Source organism: Stigmatopora argus, chromosome 7 (assembly GCF_051989625.1).
Source record: "Stigmatopora argus isolate UIUO_Sarg chromosome 7, RoL_Sarg_1.0, whole genome shotgun sequence".
NCBI classification, from domain to species: Eukaryota; Metazoa; Chordata; class Actinopteri; order Syngnathiformes; family Syngnathidae; genus Stigmatopora; species Stigmatopora argus.
In genome coordinates this window covers 9,143,687-9,163,200 of record NC_135393.1, presented here as the reverse complement: position 1 = coordinate 9,163,200, position 19,514 = coordinate 9,143,687, and the positions used below count along the sequence as shown (strand labels likewise).

The following is a 19,514-nucleotide window of genomic DNA, read 5'->3' as shown; positions in this document are numbered from 1 at the left end:
TGTTCCCAAACTAAGAACAAAAGGTTGTCCCAAGTTATGGGACGTGTTTTATAGAAATCATACCTTCCCCAAAGAGCAAGTTACAAGCTAATGTTTAATGAGTGCATTCCTATTATGCACAACAATCGATGCCAGGAGCACCGTGCATAGCTAGTTCTCTGTGCATTCCTAGTTCTCAGTGGCGCATGCGCATTGACTACATTTGAGCATTTAGAAGAGCAGCAGTGCATGATGGGATTGTTTTATCATACCTTAAAGTTAATTTAAGGATCGGTCAGTTGATGTCATCTCTAAATTATTACATTTTCTGGTTTGTGGTGGAATTCCCCTATATGTTGTGTGTGTGTTGATTATCCTCTGATAAACTGTTAAATTAAAAAGTTATTGCTTCTGTTTCTTCTCTTAATACATTGCATGGGTTTTGAAGAGGAATTCTCGTGCCGAAAATTATGAGAACATTGGATTCATGAAGCTCTCTAACTTGATGTTTGTCTTTTGTTTTTTTTTCCTCTCTCTACATACGGTGCTGCCCAGATAAGACCAAATATTAATTTACGTCAAAGACTGAGAAATCCAAATTGAAACATCAAGTTTCTTCTTCCTTTGAATTGTAGAAGAGAGCTATTTTTTTATGTGTGCTGCAATGAGCAGCTTCTTCTATTCGCAAATTCTTTTATTCTCTTAAGTGGACAGAAGAAGGTACAAACTTGATTCCAAGACAATACAGACCAGTATGGGCCACCTCTTCAGTGGCTTCCGGGTATCAGAGAGGGCCCTGCTCTCAATGCACGTCCACTTTTAAGACTAGTATAATATGCAAATGACCAAGTGGGTGTAACTCAAGTCATGTCCTGTTCCAAGGAGATGACTTGAGAACAAAAAGGTGTGAACTCACCTTGCTCATCACAATGCCCAGGAACACAGCAACCATCCCGTCTCCTGTTGGGCCCCCCTGCTTGGGTAACTGAATTAGTTATGTAAAAGCGTAAATTCCGCAGACGTTCTGTCTCCAAACCAAAAGAAATCTAAGAACCTAAATATAACATACAAATTATTTTAAAGCAATGAAAGAATACATGTGATTATAAGAAATATTTCACTTCACAACGTAATTTTAGAAAATCTGTAATAACATAAGGAGTGTTACGTCTACGGCGGAGACGTCAAGGCGAGGATACGAGGAATGGGACCCAATTGCAGGGAAGCAGGCGAAGACGAGGGAAGTAGTGCTCATATTACCAAAAACTTTAATAACTTAGGCAGGATCTTGGAAAATAACAAAGACTTAGAAATCAAATCACAAAACCACAACTGACTAGAGAAAACAAGGGGACTAGAGGAACGAGGTAGTGCAAGGTGACCTGTGTGAATGTTCAACCACAAGTTGAGTATGAACATGTATTTTCATTAGCGTGGATTTTTGTGTGCCTTTCTCAGTGTTGTGTTGTATAGAAAGCTTGACTACAAACTGAGTAGGAAAACAGTTTTTCAGCAGTGTTCTTGTGTGTGTCTTTTAAGGTTCTCTTCTGTGTGAACGTTTCACCACAAAAATGTTATTGACCAGAAATGTTAAAATATGTTATTGTATGTATTTCTTTGTATTTTTTCCTTTATATTAAAAGCTTGACCACAAACTGACCACAAAAATGTTTTTTCACAAGTGTGAGTTCTTGTGTGTTTTTAAGTTTACCTTCTTTTTGAATGTTTGACCACAAATTGAGCACGAAAATGGTTTCTTACCAGTGTGGGTTCTTGTGTGTGATTTTAAGTTTCCCTTCTCTATAAATGTTTTACCACAAACTGAGCACGAAAATGGTTTTTCACCAGTATGGGTTCTCATGTGTATTTTTAAGTTTCCCATCTGGGTGTATGCTTTACCACAGACTGAGCAAGAAAATGGTTTTTCACCAGTGTGGGTTCTTGCATGTGATTTTAAGTTTCCCTTCTCTCTAAATGTTTTACCACAAACTGAGCACGAAAATGGTTTTTCACCAATGTGGGTTTTTGTATGAGTAGTTAAGGTGCCCTTCCGTGTAAATGTCTGACCACAAACTGAGCACAAAAATGGTTTTTCACCTGTGTGGGTTCTTGTGTGCCTTGTTAAGCCTAACTTCCGGGTGAATGTTTGACTGCAAACTGAGCACGAAAATAGTTTTTCACCAGTGTGATTTCTTGTGTGTTTGTTTAAGTTTGACGTGTCTCTGAATTCTTTACCACAAATTGAGCACGAAAATGGTTTTTCACCAGTGTGGATTCTCGTGTGTATTTTTAAGTCTCCCGGTTTAATAAAAGCTTGACCACAAACGGAGCACGAAAATGGTTTTTCACCAGTGTGAGTTCTTGTGTGGCTCGTTAAGTTTGACTTAACAGTGAATGTTTTGCTACAAATTGAGCACGAAAATGGTTTTTCACCAGTATGGGTTCTTATGTGTTTGTTTAAGCTTATCTTCTGTCTGAAGGTTTGACCACAAATTGAGCACGAAAATGGTTTTTCACCAGTGTGGTTTCTCATGTGTATTTTTAAGTGTCCCTGTACAGTAAAAGCGTGACCACAAACTGAGCATAAAAATGGTTTTTCCCCAGTGTGGATTCTTGTGTGTCTTGTTAAGCCTAACTTCCGAGTGAATGTTTTGCTACAAATTGAGCATGAATATGGTATTTCACCAGTGTGGGTTCTCATGTGTATTTTTAACTGTCCCTGTTCATTAAAAGCGTGACCACAAACTGAGCACAAAAGTGTTTTTTCCCCAGTGTGGATTCTTGTGTGTTTTGTTAAGCCTAACTTCCGAGTGAATGTTTTACTACAAATTGAGCACGAATATGGCATTTCACTAGTGTGGGTTCTTGGGTGTGTTTGTAAGTTCTGTTTGAAGGTTTGATCACAAACTGGGCACGATAATGGTTTTTCACCAGTGTGGGTGCTTGTGTGTGTTCCGAAATTGTACTTTTTAGCAAATGTTTGGCCACACTGAGAGCATTTGAAGAGACTGTCATTACAGCGAGGTTCCTTATGATCTTTAGCATTACCATCATTGTAAAACAAGTGTGATGAAATGTCGTCACTATCTGGTGGACGAGCAATGAAGTGGTATCCTTCTGCCTCTGTTCTGGCTACGTCGAGACCACCTTTACTTTTCAGGGGTTCATCAGTTGTTCTGGTGATATCTTCTTCCTCTTTCACGACTGGTAGATCTTCTGCTTCCTCTTTGATCGGAAGTTGCTCTTCACTCTTATGCTGTTGAGGGGGCTCTGACTCCTCCTGCTTGATTTGGGGGAGCTCAACCGCCTCTTTAGTGTCAGGAGTGTCTGGTTCTTGACACTCAGGACCTAGATATTTCCTGAAATCTACAAGACACAAGACCAATGATATATATTATGGCGCATCAATCCACCAGGCTGCCTGCAAGGTTAGATTGCCGAGAGTGTGGGCATGTTGAATTGAATGTGCACCAATGTTCCCTCTTAGCTGCGGGCGTGCGCAATTGCGCACTACTCTCGTGCTCTCTGCGCAAGTAAACATATGCAGCGCACAAAATAAAATCCAACCTGAATTGACAAAAATAAACACATTACATTTTTTTCTGCGCTATTTTGCAAAGCAACTTAGAGAGTGACAGCCTGTCACAGACAAACGACAAGGAACGGTAATTTCAGATAAAATTATGACTAACACAGTCATAATGAATCAGCCAATGATCTGATTTGCTTCACATCCCATGTGTTTTCTTTCGCGGCATGAGTAAATGTTAATGACATTCATTGGCTGCGTTATTTACACATTTTGCCTGTATTGCAGGTTAGCATAAAGCTAACAGTTCATCCGAGCTGTTGCCAAGCCTTTATCACGGCGAAACCACCGGGCTGCGGCAGAACCACTCAACAAGGCAGAGTAAGAAAATAAATCATTTTTTTAAAGATGGAATGGCTGTCAGAATGTGTGCACATAGAGCATGTGTCAAAGTGGCTCCCCGGGGGCCAAATCTGGCCCACCGCATCATTTTGTGTGGCCCGGGAAAGTAAATCATGAGTGCCGACTTTCTGATTTAGGATAAAATTAAAATGAAGAGTATAGATGTATATTAAATTTCCTGATTTACCCCCTTTTAAATCAATTATTGTAATTTTTTCATCAATTTCTTCTGTGTTTTAGTTTAAAAATCATTTTGTAAAATCTAAAAATATATATAAAAAAGCTAAAATAAACATTGTTAGAGATCTATAAAAAACTGAATATTCAGGGATTTTAATCCAGTTCTTTTAATCTATTTATAAAAAAAAAATATCTTAATTATATATCTAAAATGGTCCGGCCCACATGAAATTGAGTTGACGTTAATGCGGCCCGCGAACCAACCCGAGTCTGACACCCTTGACATAGAGGAACAAACGGTGAAATTGGGTGAGAAAGGTCTCCTCTGCAAAACATGCAGCGAAGCTAAAGTTGTTAGCGAGTTTTCCGATGGAAAAATATTGCAAATAGATGCAAGTTTAACTATCAAGTGACATTCAGCAGAAAAGTCATTTGAATGAGAAGTGAGAAGGACAGGCGTGAAAAATACGGTAAAATTTAAGTCAGATTTGTGGATATTCTAGTGACATTTATTAATATCTTTTATTCATAGATTTTAATCATTAAATTTTATTATGACTACATCATTTATGGGTGGTAGACATGCACCTGCTTATGGCAGGTGTGATACTGGTGTGTGCCCATACCGAGCAATTATGATGTTGCTCACCCTGGTAGTCAGTGTGCTCAGGGAGGTTGTCTTTCTGCCCAGACAAACGAAAAATTAGAGGGAACATTGATGTGCACGCTCACAGTTGCATGAAGAGCTCTCACTCCTTTGACAATGATGCACTAGTTATGTACAATATGATGTAAGGGAGTGGACAAAATTATTGAAGCATCTTACATATACCGTATTTTCAAACCTATATGGTTCACTGAGTTAAAGTCTCAATTGAGCGTGCAATTTCTGTACTTTTCCCATACACAAGGCGCTTCAACGCAATGGGCGCAATGTGTGGTAGCGCCACCTTGAGACATAAGCTAGCATGCACACTACCATATGTTTTTAAAAAGGCAACAGCAGCAAAACTAAGTTGGATTGTGCTTTATTGACGTAATGTCTCACGGTACTATAAGTAAAAACGTTCAAATAGGCCTCGGTGATATGACAAAATTTGTGGTCATGATAAAATAAAAATCAGTTCATATCGATAATTATCAGGATAACTATCATATCTTTTGTCTTTCAAATTTGAAACTTCAAACTTAAGTCAGTAATTAAATAAATTACATTTTTTATGGGGCATTCGTAACGACGTAGGTCATATTTTATAATATTGGAATATTTGAAATAGTATTATTGAAATTGTACACCCCAAGGCTCCTCCCTATGTTAGTGACTTGATACTTACGGAATTGCAAGTGTGATGTGGCGTCGTGGCTAACTGGTGGTGGAGCCACGAGGTTTTCTGCCTGGAAACTTGTTGTTGAGCTGCTGCAACTGAGAGGCACTGCCCCACTGCTGGCCTCATTCAGAGCTTCATCTTCACTCCTCAAAGGCTCAACAGTGCACATGGGGACATCGATCCCCTCCTCTTTAACATATAGAGGGACTTCCTCTACCTTTATGAGGAGATGCTGCTGCTCCTCATTGTGGACTTTCCCAACTGTAATAACATACTCCTGTTGTTCCTCTTTAATCCGTACTAATTCTTCATTTTCTTTTTCTACCATTGGAGCAGATTCCTGGCATTCAGGACGATGCACTTGACTGGCATCTGAAACACAAGGAAAAAAAATATTTCTGTATTTGAAATTGTGTGAACCCAAAATGATTCACCACTTTTGTAATATTACTCCAGGACCATTTTGTAATCATTTTTATCTTGTCATCTCCTCCAACACGAAGTCATTCAAATTGTCGCCATCACATTTCAATCGGACATCTTTCGTTGTAGGGTTCAAACAAAGAATTCATTTTGCATCATCTCCTTGCCATTTTTGGGGTACTTACAGGTCACTTCCTATAAGTTTTGGACAATTTCCTATTGGTTTTCAGGGACTTTGTGGGATGCTTCTTGTTTGTTTGACGATTGGGGGGGGGGGGGGGAATTTTCAGGCCGCTTTCTATTAAGTTTGGGGCATTTTAAGGATTTCCTGTTTACTCTTTGGCCACCATTGACGGCGCCATTTTGACTGCAGGAGCAAAATAACAAATGTGACCCCGGAAAGGAAATTGAGTAAAGTGCAGTGTCACACAACTCACAAAATTCTGGTTTCAAGACACCCGTGTCAAAAAATAAAAGCATTTGATTCTGTATGAATAAGCTTCAAACTGCATGGACGATCCCACGGGGTAGATCGGACTCCCTAGCGGGCCGTACGTTTGACACCCCTGATCTAAATGTAACTTGTAGCATTAGCGTAGCATTCGTTAGCTTTAGTATGAGAAGCGACAACATTTTCTTTTTCTTTTCCTTTTTCCAAATGTATGCTGACCATTATTACTTAAAATATTTAATGTGTAAAAAGCTGTCATACACATGGGACTAGCTGTTACAATACGCAGCAGAAGGAGCAACACCTCAATGCCGCTGGAAATTCGGAGCTGGACAAAAGTGCCGGGAGAAGAAGCGATGCTTCAGACCAACCATTCCATCATGGGATAAGATGGAAGAGCTGTCGGCGCTTACCAGGCCAGAAACGGAGTCGAGGGGTTCTACTCTGCTACAGTTGATTCTTCAGCTCCAGACTACTGAGGGACTGTGCGGATAAGCTTGGAGGAGTGACTCTGCATATTTTCAACCTCGGTCACAGCCTGCAGAAGTTCCCCAACTTGTGGAAGACTTCCTGTGTGTGGTTCCAGTTTTATCCAACTCTACGTATTTTTCTTGAGTCTATCTGTTTTTGCTACTGCAACCAAGATGGCGCTGCTCAAGTAGCAGCCGGTAGCGGTAGCTCCCTCGTTTTGTGTTTTTGCTGCTTTTCTGTCTTAATAATTTGATTTAATGATTCTTAATGATCCCATATACTTTGATTTGCTTTGTACTTTGTGCTTTTTGCTTTGTTGTTCTGCGGCCTTTGCGACTCGGCCCCACCCGTCGCGTGGCTTGGTTTCTTTGTGCTTGTCTGCAATGTCTGGTGTGTCTTGTGTCTGTCTTCCTACTGCGGCCAGGAAGTTTATTGTTGTATTTATATCTTGCTACTGTGACAATGAAATTTCCCGAATACAGGATGAATAAAATTATCCAATCCAATTAATTTGTAATTAGAAGCCTGGCTGTTTGATGCAGCACACACACAAAAATAGCATCGTCTACAGGACAATTCAAAACGAGGACATTTAAAGTTCTCGCATCTCATTTTCTGAACCGCTTTATCCTCATTATGGTCGCGGGGGGTGCTGGAGCCTATCCCAGTTGACTCTGGGCCAGAGGCGGGACACACCATGAATCGTGGCCAGCCGACCGCAGGGCACAAGGAGATGGACAACCATGCACAGTCACACCCAATTTAGAGTGTCCAATCAGTCTACCGTGCATGTTTTTGGAACGTGGGAGGAAACCGGAGTCAAATTTAAAGTTAATAAAGTACAATAATACAAATACAATAATAAAATAGCACGTTGGTTACATCAGCCCGGTATCTGTAGACATTGTAACATATTTTCACGACAAGTAAGTTAAACGTCAACTCACCTGACATTTTGGAGTTTAATGATTGCTTATTAGGCGATGCGATGATGTTTCTTCTCTTTATTAGCGGCTAACTTAGGCTAGGCTAAGCTAAACAAGCCGCGAAGTTTCAACGTCGTCCCAAACGATTGGTTCTCGGCATGCATTCAAATTTCCGCTACATTTCAATGGTTACAAAAGTACTTTAAACGTAGATCTACTTAAGACCGATGAAAGAAAAGCATCAGAAAAGGCTGTCCTCCTCGATTGGGACTGCTGTCGAGTTGTGATTAGTCGCTACTGCGCATGCGCGAATCAACGTCATTTCCTTTCAAGGAACGAGAGATACATAAAAAAAAACACGCCTCTGCTCCATTTGCTCGAATCGGAATCGAGCAGGAAGGCTCGAGCATAACATCTCTGTCTTCAAGTCAATTATAAAGCTTTGCCCCTTGCTTTAGCTTAGCTTAGCTAGCATCGGCGCATATTCAAGGCGTCTCAGAACTCGTTTATGCTTTGCGCCCTATTTTAGCTTGGCCTGCCTAGTATCGGGGAAAGGAACGCGTCTGGAAATCGTCGAAGAAATCTTTTGAACCTTTGAGGCCTACTTTAGCTTAGCCTAGCTAGCATCTATCAAAGGCGCCTCCATCAGAAATCACGTGTGTAAATGCCCGCAAGAGCAAAACCGGTAAAGTTCCAGGAGGAGCTTTTTGACGTCAAACAGGAGCATTCGCCTTACCAGCACTCGACAGTTTGCAAAATAACTCACGAGAAAGTTGTTCTTCATAGACTGGAAGGTGGGTTCACTTTTCCTTTAAAGATATTCTATTGATATGACACTATTTGAGCGTCCGTACATTTTCATGAATTGGCACAAGCTCCATTCGAAGAAATACGTAAAAAAAGTATTATTTATATGTATTTAAATGCAACCACTCTTGGAAGCGCCCCCTAGTGGCATTGAAGATACATTCCTGGTACTTAACCTACATTTCTCGCCGCATGCTTGAGTGACAACACTTAAATGCACTAAATTGGAAATTCAAAAAAATAAGATGAAGATGCACTTAACAACAACAACGAGAGGAGCGTTCAAATCTCTCCTGCCACAACTCCCTATTGCAGCCCTGAAAAAGTACTTCATATATATTTCTAAAATTTAAATCCAGATTATAAATAAATAGAATATTAACTCTTTTACCCTCCTTTTTTTAGAAAAAAAATATTAAACATTTTTTAAGTAAAAAATCAAGTTTTTTAGTTTTAGTTTTAACAAAAAATAATTTAAAATATAAAAATGTAATAAGTGATTTAAACAACTTTTCATGTTTTTACATTAATTCAAACAATATTTTTCTCTTTGTATGAAAAGCCCGAAAACGTGTAACTATAAAAAATCTAATTATATATTTCTAAAATATTAATTTCAAAAATTACAATTCATCTCTCTTTTTTATTTATATTTCATTCCCCCAAAAATAATAGTCTAGCCACTGTTTAAAAAAATAATGCTTTTTTTTAAGTAAAAAAAGAGGAAGATGTCACCTCGTCACCTCGTGAGTCCTTGAAGAGGCAAGATGATCTGGGCGTGGTCAGCGGAGGGGCGGAGCCTGAAAACACCTCGACATGGTCCCAAATTAAAGAGGAGGAGTTCTCTCAAATGCAAAAGGGAGAAGAGCAACCTCCAATCATAAAGGAGGAGCAAGATGTCCTCGGGTCAACTGGTGAGCCTTTCAAGAGTGTAGATGATCTGGGCGTGGCCAGCAGAGGGGCGGAGCCTGAAAACACCTCGACATGGTCCCAAATTAAAAAGGAGGAGCCAGAGTTCTCTCAAATGCAAAAGGAAGAAGACCAACCTCCGATCATAAAGGAGGAGCAAGATGTCCCCTGGTCAACTGGTGAGCCTTTCAAGAGTGAAGATGTTCTGGGCGTGGCCGGCAGAGGGGCGGAGCCTCCGAATGGCAGCTCAACAGAAGGATGGCAAGCAGACAATTTAATTGCTCCTTTATCAGATAGCGACAACTTGCTTTATCACAATGATGACGATGAAGGTTTCAAGAAAAACCCCAGTGGCGACAAACTCTGCAAATGCTCTCTCTGTGGGAAAACCTTTGGGAGAAGCTCTCATTTGAAAACACATATGAGCAGCCACTCTGGGGAGAAACCCTTTTCATGTTCAGTTTGTAGTAAAAGTTTCGCGCTTAAGCAAAGCCTAAAAAGGCACACAATAACCCACACCGGTGAAAAACCATTTTCGTGCTCAGATTGTGATCAAGGATTCATAAGCAAGAGAAGTTTAAAATTCCACACAATAACCCACACTGGTAATAAACCATTTTCGTGCTCAGTTTGTGGTCAAGCATTCGCTCACAGGGAAAGCTTAAACATCCACACAAGAACTCACACAGGTGAAAAACCATATCTATGCTCACTTTGTGGCAGAAGCTTCAGAGAAATTAAATCTTTGAAAGGACACATAAGAACCCACACTGGTGAAAAACCATTTTCGTGCTTAGTTTGTGGTCAAACATTTACACAGAAGGGAACCTTAATTAATCACGTAAGAATCCACACTGGTGAAAAACCATTTTCGTGCTCAGTTTGTGGTCAAGCATTCGCTCGCAGGGAAAGCTTAAACATCCACGCGAGAATTCACACTGGTGAAAAACCATTTTTGTGCTCAGTTTGTGGCAGAAGCTTCAGAGAAAGGAAATCTTTGAAAATACACATAAGAACCCACACTGGTGAAAAACCGTTTTCGTGCTCAATTTGTGGCCATTCATTTAAACAGAAGGGAAACTTAACTACTCATATAAAAACCCATATTGGTGAAAAACCTTTTCCTGTTTAGTTTGTGGTCAAGCATTCAGATTGAACGGACACTTAAAAGCACACCTAATAACCCATGCTGGTGAAGAACCATTTTCGTGCTCAGTTTGTGGTCGAGCATTCGCAAAGAAGGGAAACGTAAAAAGCCACACAAGAACCCACACTGGCGAGAACTCCTTTTTGCAGCACAGTTAATATTCAAACATTTTCACAATTTGTGGTCCAACATTACATCGCAACATTAGCTTAAAAATTCCCATCATAACCTACATTGGTCAGAAATCCTTTTCCTGCTCAGTTTGTATTCAAAAGGAAACTGTAACTGAAACAGGAAGGGAACTGTGGCAGATATTTGTTGAATGTCTCAATTGACAAAAATGACGAGAATCCCTCGTGTCATTTTGAAATTCTTTTGCTCAGTTTGTTGCCACTGTTTTATTATTAAGCAAAGGAATTTCTTTGCTCTTGTTTTCATGTATTTGTTATTACTTGTATTGTTCAGTTTTTAGTTTTAAACGGGTACTGCTTTTTATTTTTCTTTAAGAATGTGCTCTCAAAGTGTATGAAACTAGAATGCAATTAAAAACTCATTGTTAATGTTTGAAACATGACAAACCAAATAATGGACTAAATATAATGAAATAAAAATTAATTTTCCTATTTGACTGTTTTTTGTTCCTTTTTCACAATGATTTTTATTGTGACAATGGTGTGACGCATCTTCATCTACTGATGTTCCATGAAGGTGAGATTTTCCGGTGAGAATTGACTTTTCGACAACTATTGGCAATGATGAAAGTTTCGTACAAATACAAAAAGCAACCTATTGTGTCTGATAACCACATACGCGTTCATTAAGTATTTGAACAGAAGAAATCCAAATGATAAGGGCGCCACTGTAGTGATTTTTTTAAAGAAGTGCTGTTAATTAAATGCATCAAAAGCAGCAGAAAAAAAGTAGAAGTACCAAATTCGGATTTCCTTTTACAATTCTCTCCCCCAATTCATTTAAAACAGGACAAACTCATTCTGGGCAGACAAAAATGACATTTAATTGTGTAAAATATATAACTTTATACAAAAATAGATATAAACACTGTACAATTCAAATGACAAAAGTATCATTTTGAATAAATGACTTTTGGGAATGGTCCATAGATCCTTTCTTAGGGTTCTTCAGACAAGGATCTTGTTGAGGTGTGAAAGTTTGTGCGATTTGCTCCGTTCATGTCATATTTCCCGTATGATACTTTTGCTGGATCCAGGTATGAGCCAGGGTCCTCCAATGTAGCAGGCCTGAATGGTTTGGTGTGCCGGGCCACGGAACTGGTATTTACCAGACCACTCCAATTCACCTTGATTGTCCTGATGGTTTTCAACCCTTCAAAAAAACAAACACAAAGAAATGAGTTTGTAAACTATTCTGACCCAACACCTGGGATGGGAAAATCACATGCTGTATGGGCAAGTCATAAATCATGATGAAAACCTTATAGTATGGAAATTTGAAAGCAGATCCCATGTAACTATTACAATAAATCAAGTTATTGCTTGGCTTATGAAAGGCAAAGTTATTATTTTGCACTTGGTATCTACCGTATGCTTCTATTAGATAGCTGTACTAGGACATCAACAACATTTTGAAAGGGTTCTAAAGCACTTTCTGCATGAAGTCCGTTTTTTCATCAATGACAGTTCCAAATCCTCAAATTTGACACTTCTGTCTGACTTATACAATCACTTCATTTGCTTCAGAACAACAGTGACACTTGACTAAACCTCGTTGCCTCCTGTAGAGTATGACGTTGCTGTTGTTTTTTCTTCCTACCTTGGCGCCTTGTGGAGCTTGGCTGTCTTGGTATTTGTCTCTTTGACTGCCCCCCTGTGGTCGGTGGTCTGCTCCTGGATCAGCTTTCGGATATGGCCGATCCATTCCAGCTTGGTCTCAATAGTGGACGCCTATTGATAAGGATGACATGACGGTCAAAGGTGAAGACAATTTGGAAATCAAGCACTTTTGATGTGGTGGATTTTTTGGACCTCAATGTTTTGCTGAACTTTTATTGGTGACAATGAAACTAACCTTCAGAACAATGTTGCTCGACATCCAGGAACGGCGGCCCACCGAAAAAGCAAACTTGCGGGGGTCTTTTTTAGGGTGCTCGATCAGCTTGATCTCCGCCATCTATGTAAGAAATGGCATGATGAATGAACATTTGGACAGAAAACATTGGTACGAAACGAAGCAGGTTAACGATGACTCACATTGAGTTTTTTCTTGTAAATGTATCTCCTCTTTCCCTTGGCATCCTTCACCACCTTGCAGACCACCAAGGACTTCTTCAAGAGGAAGACTTGTCTATTTTTGCCCATGCTCAAGGGTTTTCTTGAATCCCAGACCTTGAAGGAATCCTGGATGAGCAGCTGGCCTTCCGACTCCATCTTCTCATGGAAACCTGAAGGAGGAGAGATGAAGGTGGCGCATAAGCAAACTAGACCTGAATGGTGAGAAAATGTTTTGCCATCTTGACATCATGTTCAATTACCTTCCAGCATGGAGAGATGCATGGCATCATTGGCTTTCCTGGGAATACTAAGAGTCACATCCAGGGCTTTCTTGAGCTGCTCTTTCTCTTCACAACATTGCAGCAGATCCTAAAATAAGCCAAAAGACACTTAGGTTGAGTCATTGCGCTCATAGAATAGAGAGAATATACTCTATGGGTATTGTCGCATGCTCTGTTTATGTGTACTATAGCCAGTTTAGGAAAAGATCCATGTTCATTTCATTGAGCTGTTTCTGTTGTGTTACATGATGCTAAGGGACTTTCATGAGACATTTCACAAAATGAGTGTGCTTTCAAATGTTTTCATTGGTGTGTCATGAATCGTTATTTCCCATTAAATAACAAACTTTTTGGCATACCTTTATCAGGAGGGGATATTTGGTGATTCTCTGTACTGGCTTCAGCAGGTAAGAGTTGATGGTGTTTGCCAGTCCGTGCTTCTGTTGAATTTTCTGTTGAACCCGCGGGGAGGGAGAAAAGCAGAGAGGAAAAAAAACAATGTAAGATCATGAAATTGAATGTGCTTTTGGTTTGATTGGATCACCTGGACATTGAACTTACATGAAAATAGTGTGCACCGTGGTTAAGGATGAGCCGAGTGGATTCTTCGTTGTTCGTGCAGTAATCGACGTACAACTGGAACTTATCGGCCTGTTAAAAAGCAAAAGGCGGGGAATTCTTAAATGGCTCATTTTTCAGTCTTATTATGGTTACTGCAGAAATGATACATACCCATTTGACAAAGCACTGTCCGACATCTTCAGGGTCGTCTTTGTATTTTCCCAGCTCTTTGAGAAAGATGCTGAAGAAAGATAGGAAGGACATGGAAGGAACTCCATTCAATATATTTCAATATGTGAGCGGTGGACATTCACATTGGAGGTCGTGCATCTTACAAACAAGCGCATGCGTGGTCATCTAAGACCATATTTCCAATACTATGAGAATCAACTATTTGTTAAGCTCTACGTGAAGAAGTCAATCATTTGGAAAGAAAAGTAACGAGTAATGCTTACTTGTGATGGAATTCATAGAGCTCCAAAAGGTTCCCAAAGACAACGTGCTCCATATTGGTGATTCCAGCAGGGATCTTCTCCTCCTGCGTCAACATCTCCTTCATGTAAGTCTGCATGATGCCAAAAAAAGACCAACTTGGTTCGTGTTTGTCTTTAAAAAACCCAAAGATTTTCAATAGAAAATGAACTCACGTCAATGCATTCCCGTAGATCTCGCACGTAGGTCTTTTCAGTTTCAATCAGCTCTGTGAAGATGAACCTGAAAGGAAATGTCAACAATTTCAAACATGTATATCATGTCAAAATGGTGTGTGTGGCTATTCGCTGTCAAACTGCATCAATAAATTTGCAATCGGCATGAAGTACATTTTTTTGCGGGCAGACTTGATTTTCTTCTCTTGGAACTGGAGAACTTCCCCAATGACAGCAACCATGTCCATTTGGAGCTTGGGTTTTTTTCCTGCGAACATGGTTCTGGTTTCTGCAGAACAAAAGATGAAGAAACCATGAATAAGCAACAACTGATATGTACTTTGATACACCAGTGGCACTGAAAGGTGAGTGTAGTCCTCCCAGTAAAAAAATGAATTGGACTTTTACCGCTGTCATTGGAAGGCAAAAAAACTAATACATATTATCCATTTTTGAAAGCAATTTTGTCATGTTATTGGGGCCATAAAGTAAACGAAATTCTCTGATTAATGGTGTAAATGCTGTTTCTATTATAATGTTATTCATCTGTCATTTTTTTTATAATAACAATTTTAAAAAATAGTGTACTACAAATATTAACATTTTGACATCGGCCTTTTGGGTGATGAAGGCCACAATTGTATAGAAAATGTGTTGCCCTGTATGATCTAAAACGTTTTATGGAATATGTTGTATGTTGTTATTGTTGTTATTTGTATTAGCAAAAATATACTTGTTCTCGTTCGCATTCGGAACGTACCACCAGCATAGCATAACCGGGGGGTGGGGTGGTTTTCGGTTTATGGTACCCCGAAACACGCTTTTCTCTTTCAATTCCTGAATTCATTTTTAATTATTGGGCACGTTCAAAAAAGTGATTGCAGACGCTAAATAGTAAACCCAAAAAATAAAAGCACGATAAATAGCTGGATGCGTTCACTGTTTAGGTTCAAAAATTGGACTTTTTGCAGTTAACGGCTGTGCGTTTAGCGCAACGCGATGTGCCAAATGTTGTTTTCGACTTGACGAAACGAAATCATAAATATCAGTCGGTTAAAATTGCCGCTAGCTGAAATGACAGTTTTTAAAAAAGATGTGCTGCCTGCAAACACCGTCAAAAAGGTCGCCATTTAAATAAAAACGTCTCGATGACTTTGCACGAAGCATAACCACTACGATCGACCAAACACAGACAAAGCTCAGAAAGGCCACAAATCAAAATGTATTTAAAAAGTTTTAGCCTCCTTTACAATCTTAACAGTGTTCATTTGATAAGTTTCAGTCCCGTTTTTTCATCACACGCAAAATAAAAAAAACGACAACAGATGAGCAGGACTCTTTCATTCGGTCGGTGGCTAAACTAATTCAAAGTTGAATCCAACTTACCGCTAAGCGTTTTCAGTGTTTCCAAAAAGTTGAGATGGCAGAAAAGTGAGTGGCGTGTCTCCAGATGGGTCGAGGACGTCCAACTGCAGCATCTAACTGAATGCCATCCTCTCGATGCTGCCTGCATATTATCGCGCAGGTGACATCAAAGAGAAAAAGAGCTCCTGGTGACGTCACGCTCTGTGATCTCCATGGCCCCGTGGCCCCGCCTCCTGCGGACCCCCATAGTATATTACATTACATCACAGGTGGGTGGAGCTTCCACATGATCTTTGGTGTGGCCCTTTGATTCTTTCATCTTCAACAACATCACAGAGTGGAGCCACGTATATTTGTGAGGATGGGTTTAAATACAATTTACCTCCCGGGTACTTCAGCACTTTTGTCAATTGGATCCGTTCAGAAAGACAGCTTTTCTCATCAATCCAGCCAGCAATGGAGGTTCTATCTTTCATGAGGTAGGTCAAAACTTGGAAATGTCATTTTTGCAAGATTATGATTATTTTGGACATTCTACACTGGAAAATTGTAACCATTAATGATTGTCTGCTTGTATCTGATGATCTGCTCTTTATAAATGAGACTTTTTGATATAGCATTATCCTCATACTCCCAAAGACGCTGTAGGTTTACATTGTATCTCTGTGTTTTTGTTTTGTTTTCTAGAGCTCACTTTAATGTCAGTGTTGACTGTGCAATTGACCAACTCCTCCAGATGCAACCCACTTCTTTGTCAGAGGAGGAGAAGCACATGTACAATGTCGAGGCAAGTCATGTCGAATGGAATCAATATGGCTTGCTCATACTCAGTTGAAGTGGAGCATATCCAGATAGTTTTGCTGTGTGCTTTTGCAGAAAACCTACATGAGGCAATTCATGCTTTTGGAGAAGGAGAACAAGGTTCCGTCAAATATCTCAGCTGAAACCATGAAGCAGTGGTTGCTGAGCAAAAGAAGCTTCCAGCACGAGTGAGTACCAAAGGGGCTAATGTGAAAATGCACATATGTATAGTACGTGGAATAATCGATGATGTATGCCCATCTTAAAGGTTCTGCAGCTTTGAAACCACAGTGCATCCTGGGATGTTTGCACTTCTGCAGGAGGTGAGTTCAGAAAAATAGTTAGGATGCTGAATCTGGAATTCTTTGAATAGCATATGTGTTGTAATGCAATATTTTCAATGTATTGATTTTTTTGGGAAGGAAAACTAAAGTCATGTGTAAACATAAGATATTAGGATATACTGAAGAATTTGGTCCATCGTAGGAGTTTGTATATGCAGTACTATATCGACATTCAGGTCCCTTTCCATTCACTTGAACGTAGGTAGCGGTGCGATGAGGAAGAAGAGTTGGCGGTTTTGAAATGAAACGATATTCCAATTGATGATGTGCCATTTTGCATTTTCATATCTTCATTTCATACTCATATCTCCAGTTGAAAGAATCATATCATATAATATATGTGTAAATGGTGTGCATGCAATTGGGCCAAAAGAAATAGTCAGAACCAAAGTCCAAAGTCCCAAGGTGCCACTTCATTGTCAAATTGTAGCAAGCAGACCTTTAACTTGTGACTCTGTTTATACATGCAGGCCTGGACGAGGGCAAGGCAAATGTGCCTGAATCAAATACACGGGCAAGTCTGCAAGGATTTTACCCAAGAAGAACACCTTTCACAATTGTTCAATAGAAAGGTAAGGAAATGATTGTCTCTACAAAATAACCCACATGAGACAATTTATAAACTCTCTTTTTTTTCTCGCCAAGGTCACACTCGAAGGCCTCCGCAAGTACCTTTCAATCGCGACCCCCGTAGCCGAAATGGACATCAAGATATTTCTGCATCATCTAAACATGGCCCTGCAGAGATCTTTGAGCAGCACTGAGATGACTGAGACACTGGACTCAGATTTCCACCGTGCCACAGTGCCCATTGTGGGCCAAATCCTCCAGTCGGCACTCTGTTCCTTTTTTGCCAAGTTGAACACGACTGGGAATGAGGAGCCAATAACAGCAACATTTCAACATAGATCTGAGTGGGCCAGCAAGGGGATTGCTAGTATGCTCACCGACGCTGTGCTTTCCATCCCGTGTGTCCGTCAACACATCACACAGGACAATGTGCTGGACACTTGCACTGCCATTGCTGGGGAAATGACCCAGAAGCTTTTCTCCAACCTTCTTAAAACCTCTGCAAACTTTCACTTGCTAAACTCGGATTGCACCTTTTTCACTGCACGGATAGAAGTCAAGTTTGCAATTGGGGAAATGATTGACGATGGCACTGATATACTTCTTTAATTTTCAAGGCCAAGCTCCAATGATGTACTTGCACTAAAGTTGCTATGTATATATTGTAAATAGAGACAGACATGTGTTCATGTGTATCAATAAAATATATCAGTCTATTATTGTGTGTTTATTATGTGAAATGAACCAGCATTATGATGGATTTACGCCATATATATGGCCGTGAAGCCTTCAGCTTTTTTTTTGGAAAGCCGATGCCTTCCTGGGCATTTTTATTCAAAGATTAACTGAATGCTGTTGCCTGGCTTCATAGTAAAGCTAGTGACGTCGGTCGACGATCCCACGGTGCATGCTGGAGGCGAAAGAGGTCTGCCCCGCAACCCAGACAGGGACAGGGAGCAACAAGTTTTTTTCCCCGGACATTTTCATTAAAAAGTAACTGAACCTGCGGCTTATCATCATCATCTTTCTATCCCACTCTTAATTAGGTGAGTACAGTAATCCCTCGAATATCGCAGACAATGGACCCATGCCACAAGAAGACAAAGGATTTGGATTAAAACTCCCATTTTTGGGGATTCATGTCAAGCGGAGAGGAACTATTTTCAGTGTAAGCACAGAAATTAAAATATCGTATTTTCCGCACTATAACACGCACCTAAAAGTCTTCAATTTTTTCAAAAGCTGACAATATAATCCGGTGCGCCTTATATATGGATTAATATTGATCCGCAACAGGTCTCGCATTTACGGTAAGCAGCTGGAGACTATATCAGTTTCAACTGTGGTTCGAGCTTTCAGGAAGGCAGGAATTGTCTCTTCGCTACCAGACAACCAAAGCGACACGGACCCGATTAATGACAGCTTTGATGAGACGGAGCCTGGGTGTTGGATGCCTCATTGGCCCAGCTGCTCAATTCGGACACTGAAGACCAAGAATTCGAGGGATTCATAGATGAGGAATGAACTGATAAAGTGAGCTTTACGTGTTTCTTTTGTGTTTACAGTTGAACAAGGTTGGTCATATTGTGAATACGTATGGACGTCAACAGCTGAATGTTACAGTGCCTCATTGTGTACGTGAGAGCACGCACAAGCTATTTTCCAGACGGACTTTTCCAGAAAAAATGGACATCATTAAGAAAGGGCGGTCAACTCCGAAGCTAGCAAGCCTGTTACAGCCGGGAAAATGGTGTGTGCGCCACTTTCAGTGCGCTACCTTAGCTGAACAAGCAAATATATTGTTGTGTTGATTTAAAGCCATTTTCAAGACGGACTATGCCGGAAATATGACAGGACAGGCTCGACTTTCATCATTAGCTTTGATGGCGATAGAAAAGAAGGAAGAAAGAAAGGAGGATGGATATTGTGTACAGTTAAAAAGGATTTTTGGTGAGTAAAATATGGCTATATTCCTAAATAATATTTAAATTGTGGGCCCAGTTCTGATATCTGAAAAGCTCCAGTGTTTGTATTTAAGCTCCAGTGTTTGTATTTAATCACTAAATGCTGCTAGGAAGTGGATTTTACCCCATTTTACCCCAGTTTAATTTTTGCCGTTTCGCCATTGACGTCCATCGCTGTCT

The 19,514-nt window shown here is 40.1% G+C and overlaps 3 protein-coding genes and 1 long non-coding RNA gene across 4 annotated transcripts; 2 read left to right on the top strand and 2 right to left on the bottom strand.

Moving 5' to 3' along the window:
• Positions 1-1,224: 1,224 nt before the first annotated feature.
• Positions 1,225-8,023, bottom strand: LOC144076905 (uncharacterized). Its single transcript, XM_077604264.1, has 3 exons — positions 7,711-8,023; positions 5,425-5,790; positions 1,225-3,345 (listed from the first exon to the last, which is right to left on the bottom strand). Exons 1-3 carry the CDS (start codon positions 7,715-7,717, stop codon positions 1,655-1,657), a joined length of 2,064 nt encoding a protein of 687 aa, XP_077460390.1. The 5' UTR covers positions 7,718-8,023; the 3' UTR covers positions 1,225-1,654.
• Positions 8,024-8,042: 19 nt separating this feature from the next.
• Positions 8,043-10,679, top strand: LOC144076907 (uncharacterized). The gene is made up of 2 exons (XM_077604266.1): positions 8,043-8,483; positions 9,210-10,679. The coding sequence occupies exons 1-2, from the start codon at positions 8,354-8,356 to the stop codon at positions 10,535-10,537; spliced, it is 1,458 nt and encodes a 485-aa protein (XP_077460392.1). The 5' UTR covers positions 8,043-8,353; the 3' UTR covers positions 10,538-10,679.
• An 863-nt stretch (positions 10,680-11,542) lies between these two features.
• On the bottom strand, positions 11,543-15,798 carry LOC144076910 (triple functional domain protein-like). Its single transcript, XM_077604270.1, has 12 exons — positions 15,677-15,798; positions 14,465-14,579; positions 14,291-14,357; positions 14,099-14,208; positions 13,815-13,884; positions 13,644-13,733; positions 13,442-13,534; positions 13,062-13,170; positions 12,781-12,971; positions 12,599-12,700; positions 12,344-12,474; positions 11,543-11,896 (listed from the first exon to the last, which is right to left on the bottom strand). Exons 2-12 carry the CDS (start codon positions 14,566-14,568, stop codon positions 11,746-11,748), a joined length of 1,218 nt encoding a protein of 405 aa, XP_077460396.1. The 5' UTR covers positions 14,569-14,579; positions 15,677-15,798; the 3' UTR covers positions 11,543-11,745.
• Positions 15,799-16,731: 933 nt separating this feature from the next.
• LOC144076912 (uncharacterized) lies at positions 16,732-18,089 on the top strand. Its single transcript, XR_013300819.1, has 3 exons — positions 16,732-16,779; positions 17,271-17,372; positions 17,446-18,089. It is a non-coding gene; the product is annotated as an uncharacterized LOC144076912 (long non-coding RNA).
• The last annotated feature ends 1,425 nt before the right edge of the window (positions 18,090-19,514 follow it).

Coding starts and splice junctions, on each gene's coding strand:
- LOC144076905 (XM_077604264.1), bottom strand. Junction 3,346..5,424: donor CACATCACACTTGCAATTCC/GTAAGTATCAAG, acceptor TGTGTCTTGTAG/ATTTCAGGAAATATCTAGGT.
- LOC144076907 (XM_077604266.1), top strand. CDS start 8,354: ATGCCCGCAAGAGCAAAACCGGTAAAGTTCCAGGAGGAGCTTTTTGAC. Junction 8,484..9,209: donor TGTTCTTCATAGACTGGAAG/GTGGGTTCACTT, acceptor CTTTTTTTTAAG/TAAAAAAAGAGGAAGATGTC.
- LOC144076910 (XM_077604270.1), bottom strand. CDS start 14,568: ATGTTCGCAGGAAAAAAACCCAAGCTCCAAATGGACATGGTTGCTGTC. Junction 13,885..14,098: donor CTCTATGAATTCCATCACAA/GTAAGCATTACT, acceptor ATCTTTCTTCAG/CATCTTTCTCAAAGAGCTGG. Junction 13,734..13,814: donor GACAGTGCTTTGTCAAATGG/GTATGTATCATT, acceptor GCTTTTTAACAG/GCCGATAAGTTCCAGTTGTA.